Genomic DNA, 20,641 nt, shown 5'->3' on the forward strand with positions numbered 1-20,641 from the left:
TGTCCTGGCTGTGCCCCCTCCCAGCTTCTTGTGCACCTCCAGCCTTCTCAGTCAGTAGAGCATGGGAAGCTGAAAAGTCCTTGGCTAGTGTAAACACTACCTAGCAACAACTAAAACATCAGTGTGTTACCAACTTTGTTCTTGTCCTAAATCCAAAACACAGCACTGAACCAGCTACTAGGAAGGAAATTAGCTCTATCCCTGCCGAAACCAGGATAAGGTGTTGAATTCCTGCTCTTTTTGTTTTACCCTGTACCCAGCTCCTTTGTTGCCTGTCATGGTTAGCAGAGGGACCTAGTGACTCCCAGCCCATCGGGGGAAAAATCAGAAGGCTGCTTGCAGTTACCTTGAAGGAGCCCTAAGCCAGGGCTTGTCTGTCTGGTCCTGTGCTACCTGACACTCAGCATGGAGGTACATCCTCTAAGCACAACGTGCTGCTTTGACGCAGGTTGAAGCCAGACCCTGCGCTCATAGCAAGCCACTTGGAACCACCCTGGGGACATCAGGAGGTCTCCCTCATGAGCTGGTCTTCCTGCAAGCCATCTTGTAGATCACTTCATTGCCCTAGCATTCCTCAGCACCTTCCTACTATTCCTGCTTGTGTTCTCCTCCTCTGAGTAACCTGGGTGTCTAGGGCCTCTTTGAAATTGGAGCCTGCTGATCTTGTAGCTGTTGACTCAAGCATAGTCACGTCTGCGTGTGGGTCAGGGTTGGTGACTATAATCAAGACTTCATTTATTTGTGTTGTATTTATTTTTAAAGATGGGACACAAATTCCATGAGAGACAGACTCATCCGGTGATCATGTGAAGAGGGTGACTGAGCAGCTGCTCGTGGCTGAGCTGCTTTTGAGCAAGCTGAATTCAGCACATGCGCTGCCAGTTCAGCTAAGGGAGAAATTTTGGAGGGAAGACAGATAAAGAGCCCTCCAGCAACTCAAGGAAAACATGAAAAACAAAGGCCTTTCTCTAGTCTTTCTTGTTACCTGCCAGTCCTGTTTGAGTCCCAGACATCTCCCAGTTCTTCTACTTTGCATCCCTCCTTTTCTGGTTTGATACTTTTCCAAGGTATAAAAAAATGTGGGAAATTTACCTCTTAAGAGAAAGAAAAATCGGAGCTGCTTGCGAGTCTAGAATACAGCAGAGTTAATCAGCTTCATATTATGCAAATTTCAATGAGAATTTCAAAACTCAAGGCAGACACTAAGAACTTAAGAGACTTGAGGCGGGTGAAGGGGGAAGACTAATAATTTCCATGGTTTTGCCCATGCAACAATTTCTATTCCCAGTTGGAGGGGGTCTCCACCAGAAGTGACTGGTGATTTTAAATGCTACTATTTTTGAGATGTTTGCTTTGAGTAGGAGCCTGGTTTCCAAAAAGTGCTAAGTACTCACTATGCAAGCCTTTAGTCTCTTGGTAGATCTCAAGCTGGGCAACCAAAATGATCAGTTGGAGGAAATAAAAAGAAAAGTATAGGAGCAACAAATAGATAATCATTATTGGTATCACATTATGGACCCTGAGCAGGATGCTGGAGAAGAGAGAGAGAAAGAGCCCCCTTACCTGTTAATTAGGAGATTGACAAGGGAGAAGGGTTTGCCATCGCTGAGAATGGATGGAGGTGAGGAAAGATGACAAGAATAATGAGATGGGGCTAGAGACAGTGTGTAAGGAGGAAGGTCCTAGGACCGCCCCTAAGTGACTTGGGAGGAAAGAAATGGTACCTTTTTCTTACAAGGAGGCAGAACTTTCATCAAGGTGGTAAATCTGCTAACTTAAAATCTTGGGTATATGGGGGCTTGATGGTGTCATTTACACAGAGTGAAGGAAGGACTTCACTTTTAACCTGAGACTTGATCATCCCACTTTTGTTTGAGTAGCACTTCACCTTAGGGATTGCTTCACTTGTGTTTTAATTTTTTTCATGAAAATACAGTGTGGTTTTTTGCTATATTCAGGAGTGGTCACTCTAGAAGTTAGTTGGTTAACTTCAGTGTAATTCCATACCTGTCACTCAATTTTCTTCTCCTCCTCCTGATGACTGCAATCTTATGCAAATATGTGCACTTCTGAGTAAAGGAAATACATCTACAGGGGCTTCTGTCCTGCTCAAAGCTCTGACTTGGTACTCTGGCTTGGTACTGGTTTGAACAGGTCCCACCTCCTGCTCTGCCCCCTTACATTGCCCCGTGAGTTCCCCTGCCAGGGCCTGGCTGTCAGTTCTTTGCTTTGCCTGTCTTCCAGCGCATGAACTGCTTGAATACTTGTTGTTAATCCTGTCGATGGAAAGCACGGTCACACTGTCAGAGGTGATTAGTGTGAAACTTAATCGATAGAACTGAAATTTCTTAGCACAGCATTATGATTGAAATAGCTGTAAACTAGTGCTAGGGAGTCAAAGGCAGAGAGAGAGAACGGCTGTACAACTCTCCATGCCAGCACGGTTTCACACGCCGCCTGCCCTTTTAACCCAGTCAGAAGCAGCACCTGCATCCTTTCCCTTCTAATTCAGCATCCACGCGTTCCAGAAACGGTCTCGGGTTCTGTTTGAATGACTGATGCGTTTAAGGAGGTCAGAGTCAACATCAATAAATACGAGGGAGTTGCCTTACTATTTTATTTCTAAGGGAATTGCAGGAACTTTCTTGTGAAAGCTGGTACTTTTACACAAGCCAGAAGGGGGCGGTGGAAGCTAACAAATAAGTAAAATCCCACTTCCACGGTCATAATAACCAACCAAAAAATCCCCTCTTTCAAGGTACGCAGTGCCCGTTTTCTAAAATTGTGTTTCAGTAATATGGGAAAGAAAAGTTTCCTTAATGGCTTAGTCTTAAATCTTACAGACGAGACAGAAATCAGTCATGGAAAGGATTTATTTCCAGCGCAGTCATTGTCAAACATCATCATCCCAACGTCTACTGCTGGGGATGCAGTCTCTGCCTGACAGGCTAATTTATCAGTGTGGGTGTTGAAAGGTGGAGGGGTTTCTGACAGCAGTCCATCTAGGCTGGCTTCAAACTAAAAGTCTTGGGCATTCAGTGCCTTCACCCTCTGAAGCAAGTTTTTGGTTTCTATTGAACTTTTAGTTGGGTGAAGGGAGGAGAAAAAACCTTAAGAGAAAACTACCCCAGGTAGCATTTACTGTGATAACCTGTGGATGGTGTTCCAGTAGCCGTGAAGACAGCTGGGTCAGGACAGACTTCATGTCAGGGCCCTCATTAACTGCTTTTTGCCAGATTTGTCAGCCAGTAGTGCCAACCATCAGAAGCAACAAGTTCCTGTGCTCCTAGCAGGGCAGGATGTTTCATCTCAGCAAGACGTTCCCCTCCTTGCAACTTCTGAATCATCGAAGTCCATGGGACTGCTGTACCAGACCCAGCATTGTGGTTGGGTCCGTGAACCAACATTCTGGCAGCACTTCCCCTGCCTACTCCTACCCCACTCCAGATCTTCGCACCAATGTTCCTGAAAGACCTTCATCACTGAACTGGAAGCTCATGCTTTGGCCCCTCCATACTTATCCCAAGCTGATCTCTTACTACCCTGCCTTTACCCTCCTCTGATCTACCACTGATACCAGCCTTAAACCCTATCTTGGCTGTTCATCCAAACCAATCCCAGGATATAAGAGGTGTCTTTTACTGGGCTTTGTACCCAGGCAGCAGTCACCCTGAACCACCTTCAGATCCCTCCTCAAGTCAAATTTTTACCTTGAGGTCACCAAGTCTAGCCAGCCATGAACTCCAAATGGAGGAGATAGTTATGTATGTGTGTATGTGCCCATGCGTGCACAATTTCTGGGGCCTCTTTTTGTCTGATCCCTTGGGTCACTCTATACCTGTTGGCATTCAGAGAGCAGTGACCAGAGACGGGAGCTTCTGGACGAGGTGCTCCAGAGTTCTGTGCAGCACTGGACCTCTGCAGCCCAGTGACAAGTGGAGGAGCTTTCCAGGGGTGGGAGCAGAGGCTATGTGTGGGTGGGAATGGCCTTTCTTTGTCCTGCTAGAGGTTGCTGGCCACTTCTGTAAAATCGGTCTGCATCCACTTATTGGAGTGCAGCCAGCAAAACTTGGAGCCAAGTCCCAGACTTCCAGACTTGACAGTTTTGACTCATGTAACCTGAGAAACACCAAGAAAAGTATTTCATTGTGGCACAGCTCTTACGGACTGCTCAATGCATCAGTGCTGGGCAGCAAGCAGGCAGCAGCCCTTCAGCAGTAAATGCAAGTGGCTTCAATCTCAAAGACTCATCTCTAGCGATGGATTCTTCAGCAGAAGTCCCAAAGTGTCCTGTGAACCAATTTTCAGCCCCAGTCTTTGGTCTGTCTTTTCACATCTGCCTTCCCCAGAATAAGCTTGGTGGATAGATCCAGCCTGCATCGGTAGGTCAGGGAGGTTGTTCTGCCGTTGCTCTACCTCTTAACTTAACAAAGGCATTACTGTCTGCATGTATCTGTCTATGCAGTTTGTTTTCCCTTGCACCACACACACGTCTGGGGGGAGCCTCATTCTCGCACACCGCAGTTGAGAGGCTTCTTTAATTTCGTAATTTGCTTAGTGTGCTTAAAAAGCAACCTGAAAATAAATTTAATTGGACTCTTGGAAGGAAGGGAGTAGGGAGAGGAAAGTCCTGGAAGCAAAGAAGAGGAAGAGATTAATCTGTATCATCTTCATGGTTTTGTTTAACTGTTCCACGCTTGCATTTGATACATCTGCATTAAGTTGAGGTGGAACAGTCTGTTGATGAGACCTGAGTCACAGAGCAGACCCAGTGCCTGGTGTCAGGAGGTTGTGTGGTTTCATAATGCTTGTGGTTTCACTGTTGCGCTGGAACACGATGTAGAGCAGAGGAATCTTGAGGTGCTTTTCGGCATTTTTCTTAATGATGAGGAAAATGATTCTCTGGCTTTGCAGAGCTGAGAGTCTCATGTTTGAACTGCTGGGGCTGAGGAGTTCATCCTGAAAAACTTTTGCGTGGCCTTTGAGAAGTCCTGCTCTGCAATGTGTGCCAAGGAGCTGCAATGACTTAACACATTTGATTTTCAGAGACTTGACTGAGGGATCCTAGATAGAAGTTTGACCCTACTAATGTTTGCAAATGTGTCTTGTTCTAGTTGCTAGTGAATTTGCACTCTCACATACAGCAACAGATGCAAGAGAAGAGATGGGGTTCTTCCTGAGACTTTCTGGTTCTGCATACTCATTTGGAAATCAATTTAATGCATTTTAATTGCCTATTTTTCTCCTTGGTTTTCTCTTTACAGCTACACACCAGCAAAAAATAATCAGGTAGAGTCTAGCCAGGCAGGCTGCTAATGAGGAAGCTTGACTCAAGAAGATTTTAATTTTCAGCATTTGTTCTTCAAGATAGCTATTTCAGCATGCAGGGATGTCACAAAACAGGAAGGCTGCCATTAGCTCATGGAACAAAGGCATTGGGCTCGTTCGTCATTTTGTTACATGAAGAACCAAACACTTGCATCCTTGACCAAACTGTAGGACTCTGGCAATCCATTTCAGGATGCTGGTCCCCTCAGCCAAATCATCCCTATAAAGAAAACACCCATTGTGCATGAAATATGGTGTGAAAAGAATGAGGGAGATAGATACAATTCAAGCTGTGAAGAAGGAAAGGTATATGTTAAAAGCCCAATCTCTTGCCAGCCTTTCATGATCCCCCTGGTAAAGAGAAGATTCTGGCTCTGCCAAGCTGATCAAAGGGCTCCTCAGAAACCCCTCATTCACGGGGCATTTCTGTGAGAAACAGGATTTAGCCGAGGTCCATGGCATCCCTGGACAGCCAGAGCAGGCAGGGTTGCACAAAGTTGGACTGGGAGCTAGGATCAAAGCCAGCCCACCACTGAGGTGCCCCTGACTCCGCAGCTGGTGCTGTTCAGCCGTGACCTAGGTACCGCTGAATACTGTGTATGAAACTTGCCGTCACTATTGAAGTAGTACGTTGCAGGCAGCTGGAGACATCTGCGTTCAGCATCTCCATCACAACCCTTCATTTCCAATAGCACAAGTTTCCTATCATTTCATCTTTTAGGCTGAAGAGCTCCCAGTTTTGTCCCTGTCCAAGGCCACTGCCTTTGGAAAGACTGAGCAGCTCAATGTTTGGTGAAAATAAGAGGGGGGGAGAGTATATTGCTTTACACCATTGGGATGTAGTTCATTATTACCTACTTTACATGAAATGTAAAGGATGCTCCTCAATAGCGCATAGCCACAAGTGAGTGAATAAAACCTTGGCACCTCATTTCATCACCTGGAAAATATTTCCTTTCTCCCTCAATACCTCTCATCCCCTAGGTTGTCCTATCATGCTGAAAGTACTTGGGAAAGAGGGAGCAGGGACTGGTGTTTGCAAGTATCTGGCACAAGGGGCCATACTCAAAATTGCTGCTAGAGTACTCCAAATCCTATTCATAAAGTTTGTGAAGGTGAGCCCAGAAAAGTTTAAAGCAATGATTTTGTGTTTGCTGGAGTTTTAACAACGTTACTGACTCCGCATCAGAAAATGAGGTCAGTAAAAAGTATACAAGTATTGGAGTATTGATATTAGAAGGATAAACTTGGGTTAGAGAAGAGAGAAGTGCAATAAATAGGACTGTGCATGCGAAGAGAGCTAACAGGCCAGATCTCCTGGGGCTCGGTGCCGGGACTTGTTCTGTTTAAGAGTTTTGTGCAAATGAGCCCGAGGTTGGCACGATATGCTGGGTGTCCAGATGCAGATGACATCATGATAGGAGGGGAGGCTGCTGATAAATTTCAGGAATGCACCAGACTACAGGAGGATTTGGAGACGCTGGGGGAACAGGCTAATACAAAGGAATTCAATATTGCAAAATGGAAGGTTATTCGTTTAGGGAGAACCAATAGCACATTTAAATGCAAGTTTAATGAACTAGAGCAGGAGGAAACTAATGAAGGAAAAGACTCAGGCTGGTGCTCAGGAGCAGCAGGGATAGCAGCAGCCCGACAAGTAAATAATAGCTCAGCTGAGATTTTGGAAAAGAGGGCTCGTGCTGCAGCTGGGGAGTCCAGGACTTCACATCGGGTTGCTCGTTCCATGTGGCAACCAGGGTGCTCTCGACATTGAACCCAGCCTGAAACAGGACGGTCCTTGATTAGAGAGAGGGAGGCTACAAAGGGTACTTCACCACTGCCAGACCTGTTCTGTGTGTTGGGACACGGAGCCTTGGATCCAAGAGGAGATGCTACGGTAGCACGTGTCTTGGCAGAGACATCCAAGGACATGTTTGGGCCCCCCCAGGCACTTGGTTGTGACCACAGCTCAACAACACGTGCCACCTTTGGTGTAAATCAGATCGGCCTAGGTCTTCTCTGGCTCTGGGGGACATGCACTCGGACCAACTACCGGCAGAGGGGAGAGGACGAGAAAGAGTTACAGGGGCCTGTCACTAAAAGCAGACTTTCCAGGGGATGTAGAGCTTACGCCTTGTCAAGAGGGAAAGGAGCCCCTTTTGCAGCGGAAGAGCCACGTGCAGCCTTTCCTAACTCCTGACCACCACGGTCTCAGCCGCTGACCCCTGGGCTGCCGGGTGAAGCAGCACTGCTGCACGTGCAGCCAGCCCGGGCCTCGTGTCCGTCCTCCTGGGTCACCGCCTCCACAAAGCCTCCTGCAGCAACTCCAACTCCTACAGATGGAACACAGACATCTGGAAAAAACTGCTTTGCACTGCCTGAAAATGAAGGTGCGATCCCGCACCTCGGAGGATGGATGAGGTGAAAGCCACCATCCCTGCAGTGTGTAGGAACTGATACCTACCACGGGTCCCAGTCTCCTGCAGACGTCGTAAATCTGAAGTTTCCCTTCCCCTGGAGAAAGGTCTGCTCTGCTGCCAGCTTGAGAGTCCCTCTGTACCCAACTAGCCTTTCCTTCATTAAGTACTTTAGAGTGAGGCAAAAAACTTGTTACCACCCTCTGTACCAGCAACTGGGGAAGTCTGAAACACATGAAATATTTCCAGAGCTAAAATACGTTGTCTGCTAGAAAACTTCGTCACTGCTCCTTTCCAAGTCTGTCTATACTGCACAAGTATAAAAATTTGCCAATTCTTTAGTACTATTTTACAAACAGAGCGTTACACATGCTCTTATTTTTTAACCACCCACCATATTGCACATTTCATTGGTAGTGTCCAGGAAGAAATGCAGAGTATCAGTATTTTCACTTTTGATGGTTGTTTTGTCATAGGAAGGGAGTACCTGAATCGCCATGGTGGGACCCCAGGGTCACACAACAGAGCCAGGATTCAGCCCACTGCTGGCACCCACCTCATTCCGGGCCAGCCACAGGGAGGAGATGCTGCACATTGACCCCAGCCAGCAGCGAGGGGTCCGCCCAGAGCACAAGGCACGTACTTGCTCGCGATTCGGGTTTGTAGAAGGGGCAAACCCAAAAGGAAACAAAGCAGCACCGACACAGCGTGTATCATTATGAAATTATTTCTCTGAACTAACATCTCAGTTTAATTCAGCTGCAGCTTTCTGTCTATGGGTCTGGTGTGGCTGTCTGCTGTCTGTCAATTTTAAAAAGTCGGTGTCTGAATGGGTGACTGTAGCTCCGAAAAGGTTTAAGGTCCTTTGCCTGCAGTCCCTGGCTGCATTCCTAAATAGTCGTTTAAAAAGAGTCCACTAAATCAAAAGCCAGGTAAATCAACAGAGCACTCAACGTCGTAATGAGACCGGTTATAAGGTAAATTACAACATTATTCAAGCACACAAAATTCCTCCTCTGGCATTTGTCCTGCCAAGTGCAATGCACCTTAAAAGTGGTGAAATGATTTCTGGCAGCCTGTGAAAGAGGCTGTGTCTGGGGGATGGGGGGCTGAGCCCAGCCCCTGCCTTTGCATCAACTTCTAACTTTGGGGGGCTTCGGGCAGCAACTGGCCACCGCTCAGGTGTGCTCTGTGCCTTGTTTGAAAGGTTTGTGGATAAGTTTTCAAAATGGTGCGGTACTGGCCACAAACACTGGCCATGTGCTCTCTCACTTTCCAGCAAATCTTGTTACAATTTTCAAAGCAGGGGATTAGAAAGACTTTAATTAGGGACTTGGTTAGGGAGGCTTGAGACTTATAAATCTTTTGTTACAATGAACGAAATTCTGAACAGATGCTGATGCTTTTGAAGCTGCCAAGACCCAAAAGATGGGTGCGGAGACCCTGAGGAGATGGCCATTATTACATATGTTAGATATAAAAGGCTATAAGGATATAAGGGCAAGAAGCCCAAACCAGAACAAAATTTCTGTGCAGAGCATGGGTGGCTTTTTCTGATCAGTATCTTGGGTTATGGGATTCTGTGCATTTATTCTAAGAAAATGTTTGATATTGGTAAACATTGGAGAGAGAGGTCCCCCCCGCCCTGCTTTAAAAACACTTTTGTGCCGGCAAAGCTGAAAGGTTCTCATTTTACAGGACACCACGTGGAGAAACAATTTGTCCCAAGTCTTGCAAGCAGGTCAGGGTGCAAGTCAGGAACAGCAGCCCTGCCTGTCTGTTGTGCCGTGCTACTAACCTATATCCTCCGGTGAGGCGATAACTAAGGCATTTTGGTTGAATTAGAGGTTCCCTGAGAAATACTGTAGCTACTGTGTACAAAGCTCCATGCAAACCATCCCTCCCAGTCTGCTGAGGGAATACGCACACTCACACAATTTAATATAATGTGAAACTAATGTAGTGAGCATGAATCAGACTCTTCGGTGATTAAAACATCCTGTATAAATACTCCTTAGGTTTTGGGGTGGTTTTTTTTTTTAAAGGATAGCACTACATTTACATGCAAGAGCTGAGGACAGAGGACAAATTTGTAGCTTTGCTTGCAAAGATGAACAGAAGGGATAGAAAGTAATCAAAAAGTACCCACTGAAGCCGGTGGCATTTGGCTCCTTCCCGCAGCAAAGGAGTGGTGTGTGCGGTTCGGAGGAAGCACGTGTCGGATGGCCAAGCTGCGCAGGGAAAGCCAACATGGGCTCCAGGGGCCGCAGGCGGCTCCAGCATTGGAGGGGAGGGGAGCGGATGGAAAGGGACTGCCCGGGGAGCCCGTACAACTCTCTGCGGCGGAGATGGACTGTGATGAAAGAGGGACCAGCGGAAGCGCTCACGTGGAAAGCTGGAGAAGGCTGGCTGCACGGCGGTGAAGGGGGGTGAGACACGGCCTGGCACAGCACCGGTGACAAGGGAGGCTTTCTTGCTGGGGTACACATCTGCTCAGCCCCATGCATCCAGCGGAGCAGAGCCTGTTGAGATCCCTCCAGCTCTGCCATGAATTACCCGCAAGGGATTAGGGCTGGTCGGCAAGGGACTGGCCTTGGACACGGGGAGCCCCGTGTCTGGTCTTAGTGCCTGAGCTGCCATGCGGCGATTCCCACATGGGGAGAAGAGGGGTGATGGGGAACGAGGCAGCGGGAACAGCCACATCTCCCTGTTGTGCACTGCCAACCTCTCCCAGCACGTCGGCTGTAGTGGGCAGCGCCGTCACCCTGCGGCCCAGGGGACTGCTTGAGATGAAGCTAAACGCAGAGACCTGCCTCTCTCATCTTGCACCTGGGAGGTGAAGGAGTCCTACAGAAGAGCTAGTCCTGCCTCAAAAGGCAAGGGGGATCCCGTTTCAGGTCCCTGCTGACCCTGTGCTGGAGGTCACCGTAAATTGCTCCAAATAGTCCAAGACTTTTTTTTCTTTTTTTTTTTTTTTCCTTTTTTTCCCCCCTCTTTTTTTCTTCTGTGGAAAGAGTTGTAGGTTTGTGTGTCGGAAAGTCCGAATTAGTTAAGACCAATTGTAGCCATAGCAATTACGGGTAGGGTTTAGCCAGTAGATGTAGGAAAGCGAAGCAAATAATGGAGGGGCCGGCCAGGCGTGCGCGCCTCGGCGGCAGCGCAGGAGAAAAGACTTGGCATCTGGGAAGTGGCTTTTTAAAACGGCCAGGGTGCATTCGCTACAATAATCCACTGAAACAACAGCCGTCTAAAAATAAGGTTGTTTTCTGTACTAAGCTCCTTTTAACTTCGTTAGTCATCACCAGCTCCCAAAATAAGCTCCGTGTAACAGTCTCTCCTAGTAGCGGCTGTAAACAAACTTGGGGAGGCGGGCGGGAGGCGCAGGGGAAAGGGAAGAGGAGCAGCGGGAGGAGGCGGGGCGGCGGCGGGCGGCCCCGGGGCAGCAGCGCGGGGCGGCGGGGGCGGCGGGGCCGACACCGGGAGCGGGACCGGAGCGGCGGGGCCGGGGCGGGGGGCGGCCGCGGGTCCCGCGCTGCGCCGCCGCCGCCGGCTGCCTGCGCCGGCTGGCGGGGCCTTGGAGCGGGGCCACGGTGGTCCGGGCAACGGCATTAAACAGGAGGAAACAGACGGGGGATTCCGTCATTTCAGCGGGGAGCGGGGGGGCGGGCAGGAAAGGAGAGTCCCACCGAGGGGAGCGCGGCTCCCGCCCGCCCGCCCCGCGCTTCACACCCGCTCCGGCCTCCCGGGAAGGCGCCGGGATCTCCCCCGCGCCCCCCACCCCCGTCGGGCAGCTCCGGCAGCCGTCCGGGCGCAGGCGGGACCGGCGGGAAACGGCCCCCGCGCCGCCCCCGCCCCGCCGCTAGCGCCGACCGCCGCCGCGCCGCACCGGGGCCGCGCCGTCGGGGGGGGGCGCTGCGGGGCCGCCCCGCGCCCGCCCCGCTCCGCAGCGCCCCCTGGCGGCGCCTCGGCGCGGCGGGGGCCCGCCACATCCCGCTCCGCGCCCGCGGCCGCTCCGCACCTCTGCGCGGGCGTCGGGCGCCGAGCTCCCCGTTCGCCACGTCCAGGAGACCCACCTCGAGTGCCTGAGGGGAGGCCTCAAGGTTGGGGACGATGCCGCTGGGGGGTTGAGGGGTTTTCCCTCTTTTTTCCCGTTCAGTTTTCCTTGGAAGGAAAACGTCGCCCTTTGTGTTTTGGTTTGGGTTTTTCCCCATCCGAGGGGACGGAAGGGGGGGTTGGGCCTGTGCTCCTCGCCGGGCGCGCTCTTTGGAGCGGACCGTGTTCCACCATGATTTAGTGGAGGAGCTCGCCCCGAAGAATCAGCCGCGGCCTCCTGTTCCCCAGGAGCAGACAGGATTTCGTTTATATTGGGTTTATTTTCAACCACATATGGGTGTCATGCACTAGATTTATGATTTTTTTTTCTCTTCATACACCAGATATGTTCAAAACCACCCCAACTCTCCGCACGCCGCCGTCCAATTCCAACAGGAAAGTATGGTCCCCTCCTGCCAGCTGTGGGGGCAGAGGGAGGACTAAGGGGGAGCGCGGAGCGAGGGGAACGGGGCTCGAAGCGGCAGAGGCGGGGGCGGCGCGGCCCCTCCCGGCAGCCCCCGCCCGGGCGGCTCCTGCCTGTGCCGGGGTGTCACGGCCGCGTCGGGGGCCGGGACGGGGCATCCCGGAGGTGGGAGGCGGGAGGAGGAGCCGCTGTGGGTTGGAAACCTCTCCTTCCCCCCGCTACGAAGTGATGAGATACAACTGTGTTGCTGAGATATTTACAGAATAATAATAAATAAAATAATAATAATAAATCTGAAGCGACTGAAACCGAGTCCACCGGGTCTGTTAGTAATTTAGCAGAATGGGATTTTCCTTTCTCTCGCCTGCCAGTTGATGCTCTTTTCCAAATTTCCACAGCGGGGGAAGCCTGCGATTTTTCACATAATGATTTCAGCATGCGAGGCTGCCTCGCTTTTTTTTTCCCCCTCTCTGCCTGCCTCCCTCTCTCCCCCGGCTCCCCTCCTTCCCCTCCTTCACTTCGCGACCCCGGCGCGCCGCCCGCTCCCCCGAGGGGGGCACTCGGCTCCCGCAGGCTGCCGGGACCCCGCAGGCGGCGGCGGGGCTGGGGCTGGGCGGGCGGGGGGCCGGGCGGCCGCCGTGCCCCGCGGAGGGGCGGGCGGGCGGCGCGGCGGCCGGGGCCCGTCGGTGCCCGCCGGTGCCCGCCTCCCGCTGGCCGCCCGCCGGCGGCGGGGCCGGGGCCCGGCTGACATCACGGGGCCGGGGCGGGGAGAGGGGCCGGGAGGGGAAGGGAGGTGGGGGGGTGTTTTCCAGCTTTAAAAAGGCGGCGCCGGGCGCGCAGCCCTGCGTCAGAGCGAGACTTCCCCGCTCCGCACACTCACTCGCCCCCGTACCCCGCCTGCGGCACCCGGCGGGCGGGCAGCGCCCGCCGCCCCGTCCCGCCGCCGCGGCGCGGGCAGTGCCTCCGAAGTCCCCACGCACACCCGCCCTCCTCTCCATGCCCCGGCCCCGGGGGGGCGGCGGCGGCGGCGAGCTCCTGTGCCTCCGCGGGCGCGGCTACCACGCCGGGGGCGGCGCGGTCCCGGCCCCCGGGGCGTGAAGGCGGGCGGGGGGCGCGGGCGCGGGGCAGGCGGCGAGGGGCCGGCAGCGGCCCGGGGCGCGGCGCCGGGGCTCCGCCGCCCCGCCGGGTGGATGCCAAGCGCTGCCCCGCCGGCCGCCGCCGCGCCGCCGTCGCGGGACCCAGCCAGCGGGAGAGAGAGGCCGGCGGCGGCCCCGCAGCGCGGCGCCCGCCCGCTCGGCAGCACCATGAAGGCGGCGGAGGAAGGTAACGGGCGGCGCTGCGGGCGGGCGGGCGGCGGGCGGGCGGCGGTGTCCCCCGGTGTTTCCCCGCGGCGGCCCGGAGGTTTGCCGGCGGCCGCTTGCCAATAGGTGTCTCCTTCGCCTCTCGCACGGCGCCTCCTCGGCCGCGCCGCCGCTCCCGGCCGCCTCCCGCCGGGCCAGGGCCCGGGCCCGGGCCCGGGCCCGCGCCCGCGCCCGCTCCCGGTGCCGCTCCCGGTGCCGGCCCGGCCCGGCGGGGCAGCGCGGCGGCGGGGCTGCACCGCTCCTCGCCGCCAGCGCGGGGCTGGGAGGGCGCCCGGGGTCCGGTCGGGGTGAAACGCTGCGAAGCGGCTCGGGGATTCCCTCCCCAGACCCGGGTTTGGTTTTGGGGGAGGTCAGGATACACGCTGTAATTGCAGCCATCCCTCGCTCTTGGGGAAAATGAGGGAGCCTCCTAAAAAAGCGGGTCCCGGGCAGTGCCAGGCGCCGTACCAGCCCTCCCCGGCGCACGAAACAGGCAGGCACGCCACGGCCGGCTGCGGGGCTCCGCCGCCGCGGGTCCCCCGCGCCCCCGGGGGGAGTGGGCTCTCCGCCGCCGCCGGCCCGGCTCCGGGGCAGCGCTTGCCCCGCGACCACGGTTCTCCGTCGCGACTTCTTTCGATGCCCCGCAGTAACCCTGCTGCGAAAAGTGCGCTGAAAACACAGCGGCAAGGTTGCTAGAGAGAAAGATCGTGGGCACGGGGCTTGCGAAGCGCTTTGCGGGTAGCTGCTCGTCCGGACTGGACTTGGTCCTGCCAGGAGCAGCGTTTGGCTGGAGCCGGGACCGGCTTCAGCCTCTCCTGTGCCAGTCGGGACATTTTTCTCCCCCCGGAGCATCGTTACCCAGCACCGCTCTGCCCACTGGCGAAACTTTCGCACCTCGCTTTTCCTTGCCAGCACCTTTCGGCACCACCGCGCCGCCTCGCCCCGGGAGCGGGACCCCGCAGACGGTAGCTGGGCATCACCTCCGCGCCGCAGCAGGTGCGGGGCAGCTCCCGGCTCCCCGCTGCGGGCCCGGGGGCAGCCCTCTGCCGTACCCCACCACCCCCCCCGGCTGCTCCCGGGCTCCCAAGTTTCCTTCCGATCTGGTGGTGCCGCCGCTTTGCTGCTGCTGTTGCTGCTGGGGCTAAAATGGCCTGCCGGGCTGGGGCAGGGCACAGCGAGCCCGCACGTCGTGGAAAGAGAAAGTTGTGAAAAGTGGAGGGGGGGTCGCGTCCACGTCCGCGGTGTTTATTCCGCAGCGTGGGACAACGGAGCTCCCCTCCCTGGGTTTGTCCCCGGAAAGCTGGACGGGCGCTCAGGACCCATCTTTTCTTTTCTTTTCTTTTTTTTTTTTTTAACGCAGATGTTTTCACTCCAGGGGTTCATTTCAGTTGACAGGATCCTGCCAGTGCAAAAGCTACAAGCGCGGCTGTGACTGCGGCTCCGCTTTTGAAGCATGCGAGCGCCTTTTTTGATGGAAGTTAATTATGTTTTACTTAATAGCATTGGCTTGCGTGCCTTTCGCACGCTCGGACCTCCGAGGGCTGCACGCACGGCGTTTCCAGCGCTCTGGGCTTCAAGGGCTGTGAATGCACGAACTTTTAAAAATTACACCCAGAGGCAGCTGACACAAAAAGCGTACTGGAGCTTCTTGTCAAAAAAAAACCCCACCAAACTGCCCCCTCTTTATTTCTGTGGCATTTCTGATGCCCGTGTTAAAATGTCGCCAGCCCTCGTTGATAATTCTCTTCCCTGTTGATGTATTTTGTAAGGGACTGAGAAAACGAGGCCAGCCAGAAAGTGTGACCCAATCCAGGAAATACGTAGGGGAGCCCTGCAAGTCAGGATTGCTGCCTGCGAATTAAGGTGCCCCTTGGTTGCCAAACTACGATAATCAAAGAAAATACTCTATTTCTTGCTTAGCCTGCGAAGAAACTCTCGCGAAGTGTCCCGGTGGGAGGACCGCACTTTTTTATTTGGGTCGTAGCGAGGTGCGAAGTCCTTCGCCCCAGAGAATGCCGGTGGGTTAACGCCACGTACAAGTGAAATTCTCCTCCAGGCTGCGGGGCTGCAGCTACCGCGGCCCGTCTGCTGGGACCTGCGCTGCGACCGGGGGAGCTGGGACAACTCAGGTTAACTCCAGGGAGAGGCTCGGTCGGCAGCGGTTGGGCTGGAGGGTCGGTCGGTGGGTAGCGCAAAGGCGCCTGGCGGCACGGGGATGGCCTCGCCGGGGCAGATCGCCCGCCGCTCGTTTCGCTCTCCCCAGTTTAACGGCACCGATTTAAACTGGATTGTTAACTGGCGCGACGCTGTTACTCCGTCCCCACATGTGGCCTGACTTCGGTTTTACCTTTCCGTAGTACACCTTTCCTCTTTCTCCAAGGGAAGGGTGCCAATCGAAATGTTTCATTGACAGCGCTAGTATTTACGGCACTGGCAAATCAAACCGTCCGTAAATAGTTTGGGACAATTCACCCATCTCGCAGGTACCAGATGTGGGAGAGGCACAGGGAGCGAGAGCAGCGGGTACTTGGGAGCTCCTCCTCGCCTCCCCCGCCGGGGCGCCCCGGCGGGAGATGGGGAACAGACAACAGCCCGGGGCGGAGGGGCGGCAGGGGGGGTGCGCCCGGTGAAACCGCGGGGCCGCGCCGCGGGGCCGGGGCGAGGCGGCCGTCCCGCCCGTAGGCCCTGGGTAGGGGGCGGGGGGCGCGGCAGTCCCCGCCGTCGGGGCAGAGGCTGCGGGACGTGCGCGGGTAAGGCGGGACGCTCGTCCCTGCGGCGCGGCCCCTCTCCCAGGCTGGGGCGGGCCGCCCCTGGCCTGCTCCGGCATCCCGGGGCGAGCACGGCCCCGGCAAGGCGGCAGCCGCAGGCGGAGGGGTTCCGCTGCTGCCAAGGCCTTTTGCACACTCGGGTGACTCAGCCCCGGAGCTTCGGGGAAGCAGGGGACCGAGGGCAGCCCCATGGCGGCGCCCCGGCGGCTGCCTCACCTCCGCCCCAAAGCAGAACCCGTCCCCTCCGGGGCAAAGCCCGGCCCCGCGGCGGGGCCGTCCGCTGGCAGCGCCGAGGGGCCGAGGGGCCCTGCGTGACCTGGGGCTGGGGCAGGGACGGGGGCCGTCGGCCCCGGGGGCTGCCGATGCCCACCGGCTCCTGCGAGAGACGAGACTGCAGCGCGGCTCGTCCCGGCGAGGAGGGGAAAAAGCGTAACGGGCTCTGATGGAAAAAAATTGTGTTTTCCTGGCACTTTGTAACGGAGATTTCAGCCATAAGCCTGGAAAATGGTATTCCCTGAGTTTATAAGGGAATACCGTTTCCATAACCGCTTTAAAAAACTATTCCTTTTGAAATCCGGCCTGAAGCTCGGGGAGCTCAAGAGTCGGGGCGAGCCGAGCTGCCGGGGCGGGGAGCTCCTTTGCCTGGCGGAGACTTTCAAACGGGACGGTGTAATCTGACCGAAGTGCACTTCCAAACAGAAAAAGAGTCTAATTTATTTTTCCTTAATTGATTTTTAAGCCGTACAAGCGGGAGGGGCGGCAGGCCGGGGGAGCGCCGTGCCTGCCCTGCCGCCCCGCCGTCTCGCACCGCCACCGGGGCCCTTTGCAAGCGCCCCCCGGTGCGTGGCCTCGGCCCGGGACCTTTCCCTCCCCGGCGCACAGAGGCAGCCGGTAACGTTACGAGTCCCCCTTTAATGCGCTTTTTATAGCAGTTGGCACTAGTGGGTGCTGCAACTAAGTAAAATAAATAATAAATAAATGAAAGCGAAGCCTCCCGGCTCGCAGACGCGGCGCGGTGGGGACCCTCGGAGGAAGCCTCAGTAGCCCTCAGCGAAGAGGGGGACACACCGGTGTCCCGGCCGGGTGGGCACAGCCGCGCGCCCCCCCACCCCCACCCCGAAGCCCCCCGGCCGAGGGCGGAAAGCGCCGCTGCTGCCCCGCGTTGCCCCGCTCCGTTTGGCGGGAGCCTGGCACCTGCGGCAGTTAGTTACCGCCGGGCGGGAGCAGGTGAAGTCCCGCTGCCCGGCTACCCCCGGCCTCCCCATCCCGCCCCCGGGGAGCCGGCGAGCCGGGGGTCCGGGGTCCCCCCGGTGCCGGGCCCCCCGCGCGAGGGGCGCAGCCGCGGCCTCGGAGGGGCTCCCCGCGGCGCGCAGGCTGCGCTGCAGGGGCAGAGCCCCGGCGGGAGGGTGCGAGGGGGGCCGGGCACCGCGGTTGTTTGCCTCGACCCGGAAACATCAACAGCGGGGGGGGAGGGCGGATCAGAGGCGGCGGCAGCGAGGTAGGCCGCCCGTCGGGGCCGGGGTCACGTTACCGCCCGCAGCGGCCGCCGTCCTGCGCCTTAACGGGGCTTGCGCGCAGCCCGCCGCCGCCGCCGAGGGGGAGCTCGGCCCGGCCCGCCGGCAGCAGGTGTCCGGGCGCGACGGGGCGGGCCCGACGGGGCGGGCCGGGGGCTGCGCCGCCGCCGCCGCCTGGGTGCCGGAGCGTGGCGGGGGTCGCGGCGGGAGCCATGACGGGCGTGGAGGCCGAGCAGGAGTTTGACTTCGATTTCCTCTTCGAGTTCAAGCACAGCGATGAGGGCGGCGGCGGAGGTGGGTCGCGGCGGGGCTGCCGGGGCACCTCCGGGCGTGCTGGCAGAGGGATGCTGCGGGGAGCCCTCCGCTGCGCAGGCCGGTTCGGGAGGGGGGAAGGTTATCCCCCCCCGTGGGGGAGCGCGGGCGGGGCGGGAGAGCCGGCGGTCCCGCCCGGCGGGGTCGGCCCGGCCCCGGGCGGCGCTTGTTGTCTGCGCCGCGCCGGGAAGCGGCGAGCGGGGCCGCGGCGGCCGGGAGTGAAATCCTGCCCCGGCGCCCGGCGCTCTGCCTCGCCGTGCCCTTGCAGCACCCGGACGAGCCTGCAAGGGGAGACGGCTCGGGAGGCGGCCGGTGCCTAATTTTTGAAAGTTCGGTACTGTTTGAGCTCTTCAAACCCCCGCGTTGCCCGCTCGCGCGGCTGCCCCCATCAGCCAGCAGCCTGCGACCGACCGGGCTGTCCTCGCAGGCTGCCCGGCGCTGGCGGGGGGCGACCCCCTCGCACAGCCCTCACCGCCCCCAAAGCCCCCGGGGGGTGGAAGTGGGATCTGGGTCTTGCCCGCTACAGAGATGGGTCGGTTCAAAAACCACGTCTGCCCCCCTCCCCTTCCCCCGTGAGCTGGGGCTGGTTGGGCTCAGGGTTTAGCTTGAAGGTCATCCGTACATAAAAATAACGGGCCTGAATTTATCACGGGTCACACCGTTCCCAACTCTGGTGTCTCGGTCCAGCTGTCTTTTTTTATGACTTTTAACAATACTTGAGGTGGAGATGAGGCGAACAAGTCTGGAATTGACAGAGAGAGAGAAAGTTGCCATTTCCTGGTGTGAGGTTGACTGCTACAGCGTCAGTAATAGCTGGTCAGCATAAAAAGCTCTCCTACAAGTAGATGATTTAACACAGCCTCAGAATAAGGCTGTCTCTGCGTCTGTGCTTCATCTTTTGCATTTAAATTGAAGCAGGTTCCCAAATCCTTGCCTGCGTATCGCAGCCTGCCAGGATGCAGGTGAAGGCGTAGTGCTCCCCTTCCTAATGCTCCCCAATTGCCCAGCTCTCCGGCACATTGTCAGTGTCCAAATAGTTGTTAGGAGCTTCTCAGTTTTTAGAAAAATGTGGTTTTAAGAGTTTCACGCCAAGCTTTTCAGATGAGTGTCCTAGTAATTAGACACCTGGAAAGTGGAGGGGCTTAAGCAAATTAAGTGTCAAAGTCCTAGTGAGAAAAGTACCTAACTCCATTAGGCAGTTTTGAAAGCATGAATTTAAACACAGACCGAGACGTGGCTTCATCTTTAGAAATGTAAACTAGCTCTCACCTTCTCTGAAGCCCCTCTGAGCTGCAGGTGTTCAGCATTCCTATTTAAAGAATGTAAATAAAAACTGATGGTGCCCAGTGCTTTGCAGGATCAGCCCGTTAATGGTAGAAAGGAATAAAACCTTTGCTCTGTGAAATTAACTAGAGAAAAAAAAAAATCTGAATTTTTTATGTTGTCACAAAGTGAAATGTAATATGTGAAGTTGTGCTCATGAATCAAGGGGTCCAATTTCTTGTCCTAGTTATACTTAATGTAAGTGTGGATTTGTTGGAACAGAACTGTTGCAGACCTGCACTGGTCTATCCGATATTGGGGTTTGGCTCAGGATATTGAAGTACACTATTGAAAATGTCTTGGTAGTAAGTGCACTGGTCCTGGGGGCCTCTACGGATCATGGTCATGACAGTGACTCCACGTTAAAGCTTTACCTTCCTTTCGTCCCTATCAGCACTGTCAAAATACCCTAGACAGCTGCATTATGTGATGCAGTTTCATGCCTTTGTAGCCACCTCCATCTCCCGTCCCTCAAGACTGGCATTTTATTTCTACATGTCTAATTCACCCTGGTGAGGAAAAACTCAGCATGTTACGAATGCTGACTATGTGCATTTGATGAATTTTGTAAATATGGAAGTTGTGGAAAAGAATGTGCTTTTTCAGAAGTTGTAGCTGGTGGTTTTTTAGCTCACAAACCAAGGACTCGGTCCTGTTCCTAGTTCTGGCTTTGGGGCTTTTATATTTGGTGGGCATACTTTCTACATGCTGCCTGAAAATTTAAGATACCTAAATATATTTGGAAGGCTTTGGATCTTGCTTCTTTTGATTTTGAGTACTATTGTGTGAGAAGTTGTATAACGTTATTTTTCTTGGCCCTTTAAAAGTTGACTTTTTAAAAATATGTGTAATAGTTCTAAAAGAGGCTATTTCTTGCCGTATGCATTAGGGGAACTTGTTGCTTGGAGCACTTGAGGCTGTCTTTTAATTTTTTTTTTTTTAAACTGGATTCCAAAGATTGGTCAGAGCCTTTATGTTGCCTGTTTGGCCTGGGGTGCAGGTCTCCAGCAGACCTCAGTGTTTGAATTTCACCCTCCTCATGCATTAGATTTTAAGAGAACTGCTGGGTTCACAGTACTTTTCATGCAGGTAATAATTATCCCTGCTATTTTGTTTACCTATT

The 20,641-nt window shown here is 55.1% G+C and overlaps 1 protein-coding gene across 4 annotated transcripts in view; it reads left to right on the forward strand.

Moving 5' to 3' along the window:
* Window positions 1-13,451: 13,451 nt before the first annotated feature.
* NFATC1 (nuclear factor of activated T cells 1) overlaps window positions 13,452-20,641 on the forward strand; it is a 117,332-nt gene continuing 110,142 nt past the window's right edge. For 3 of the 4 annotated variants that reach the window (XM_076330656.1, XM_076330657.1, XM_076330658.1), the window contains exon 1: window positions 18,096-18,177. In XM_076330656.1, coding sequence (XP_076186771.1) covers window positions 18,096-18,177 — 82 coding nt within the window. Of the gene's footprint in view, window positions 13,585-18,095; window positions 18,178-20,641 lie in introns of those variants that run through there. The other variant, XM_076330655.1, reaches the window with a different exon arrangement.

The sequence above is a fragment of the Aptenodytes patagonicus genome, chromosome 2 (genome assembly GCF_965638725.1).
Source record: "Aptenodytes patagonicus chromosome 2, bAptPat1.pri.cur, whole genome shotgun sequence".
NCBI lineage: Eukaryota > Metazoa > Chordata > Aves > Sphenisciformes > Spheniscidae > Aptenodytes > Aptenodytes patagonicus.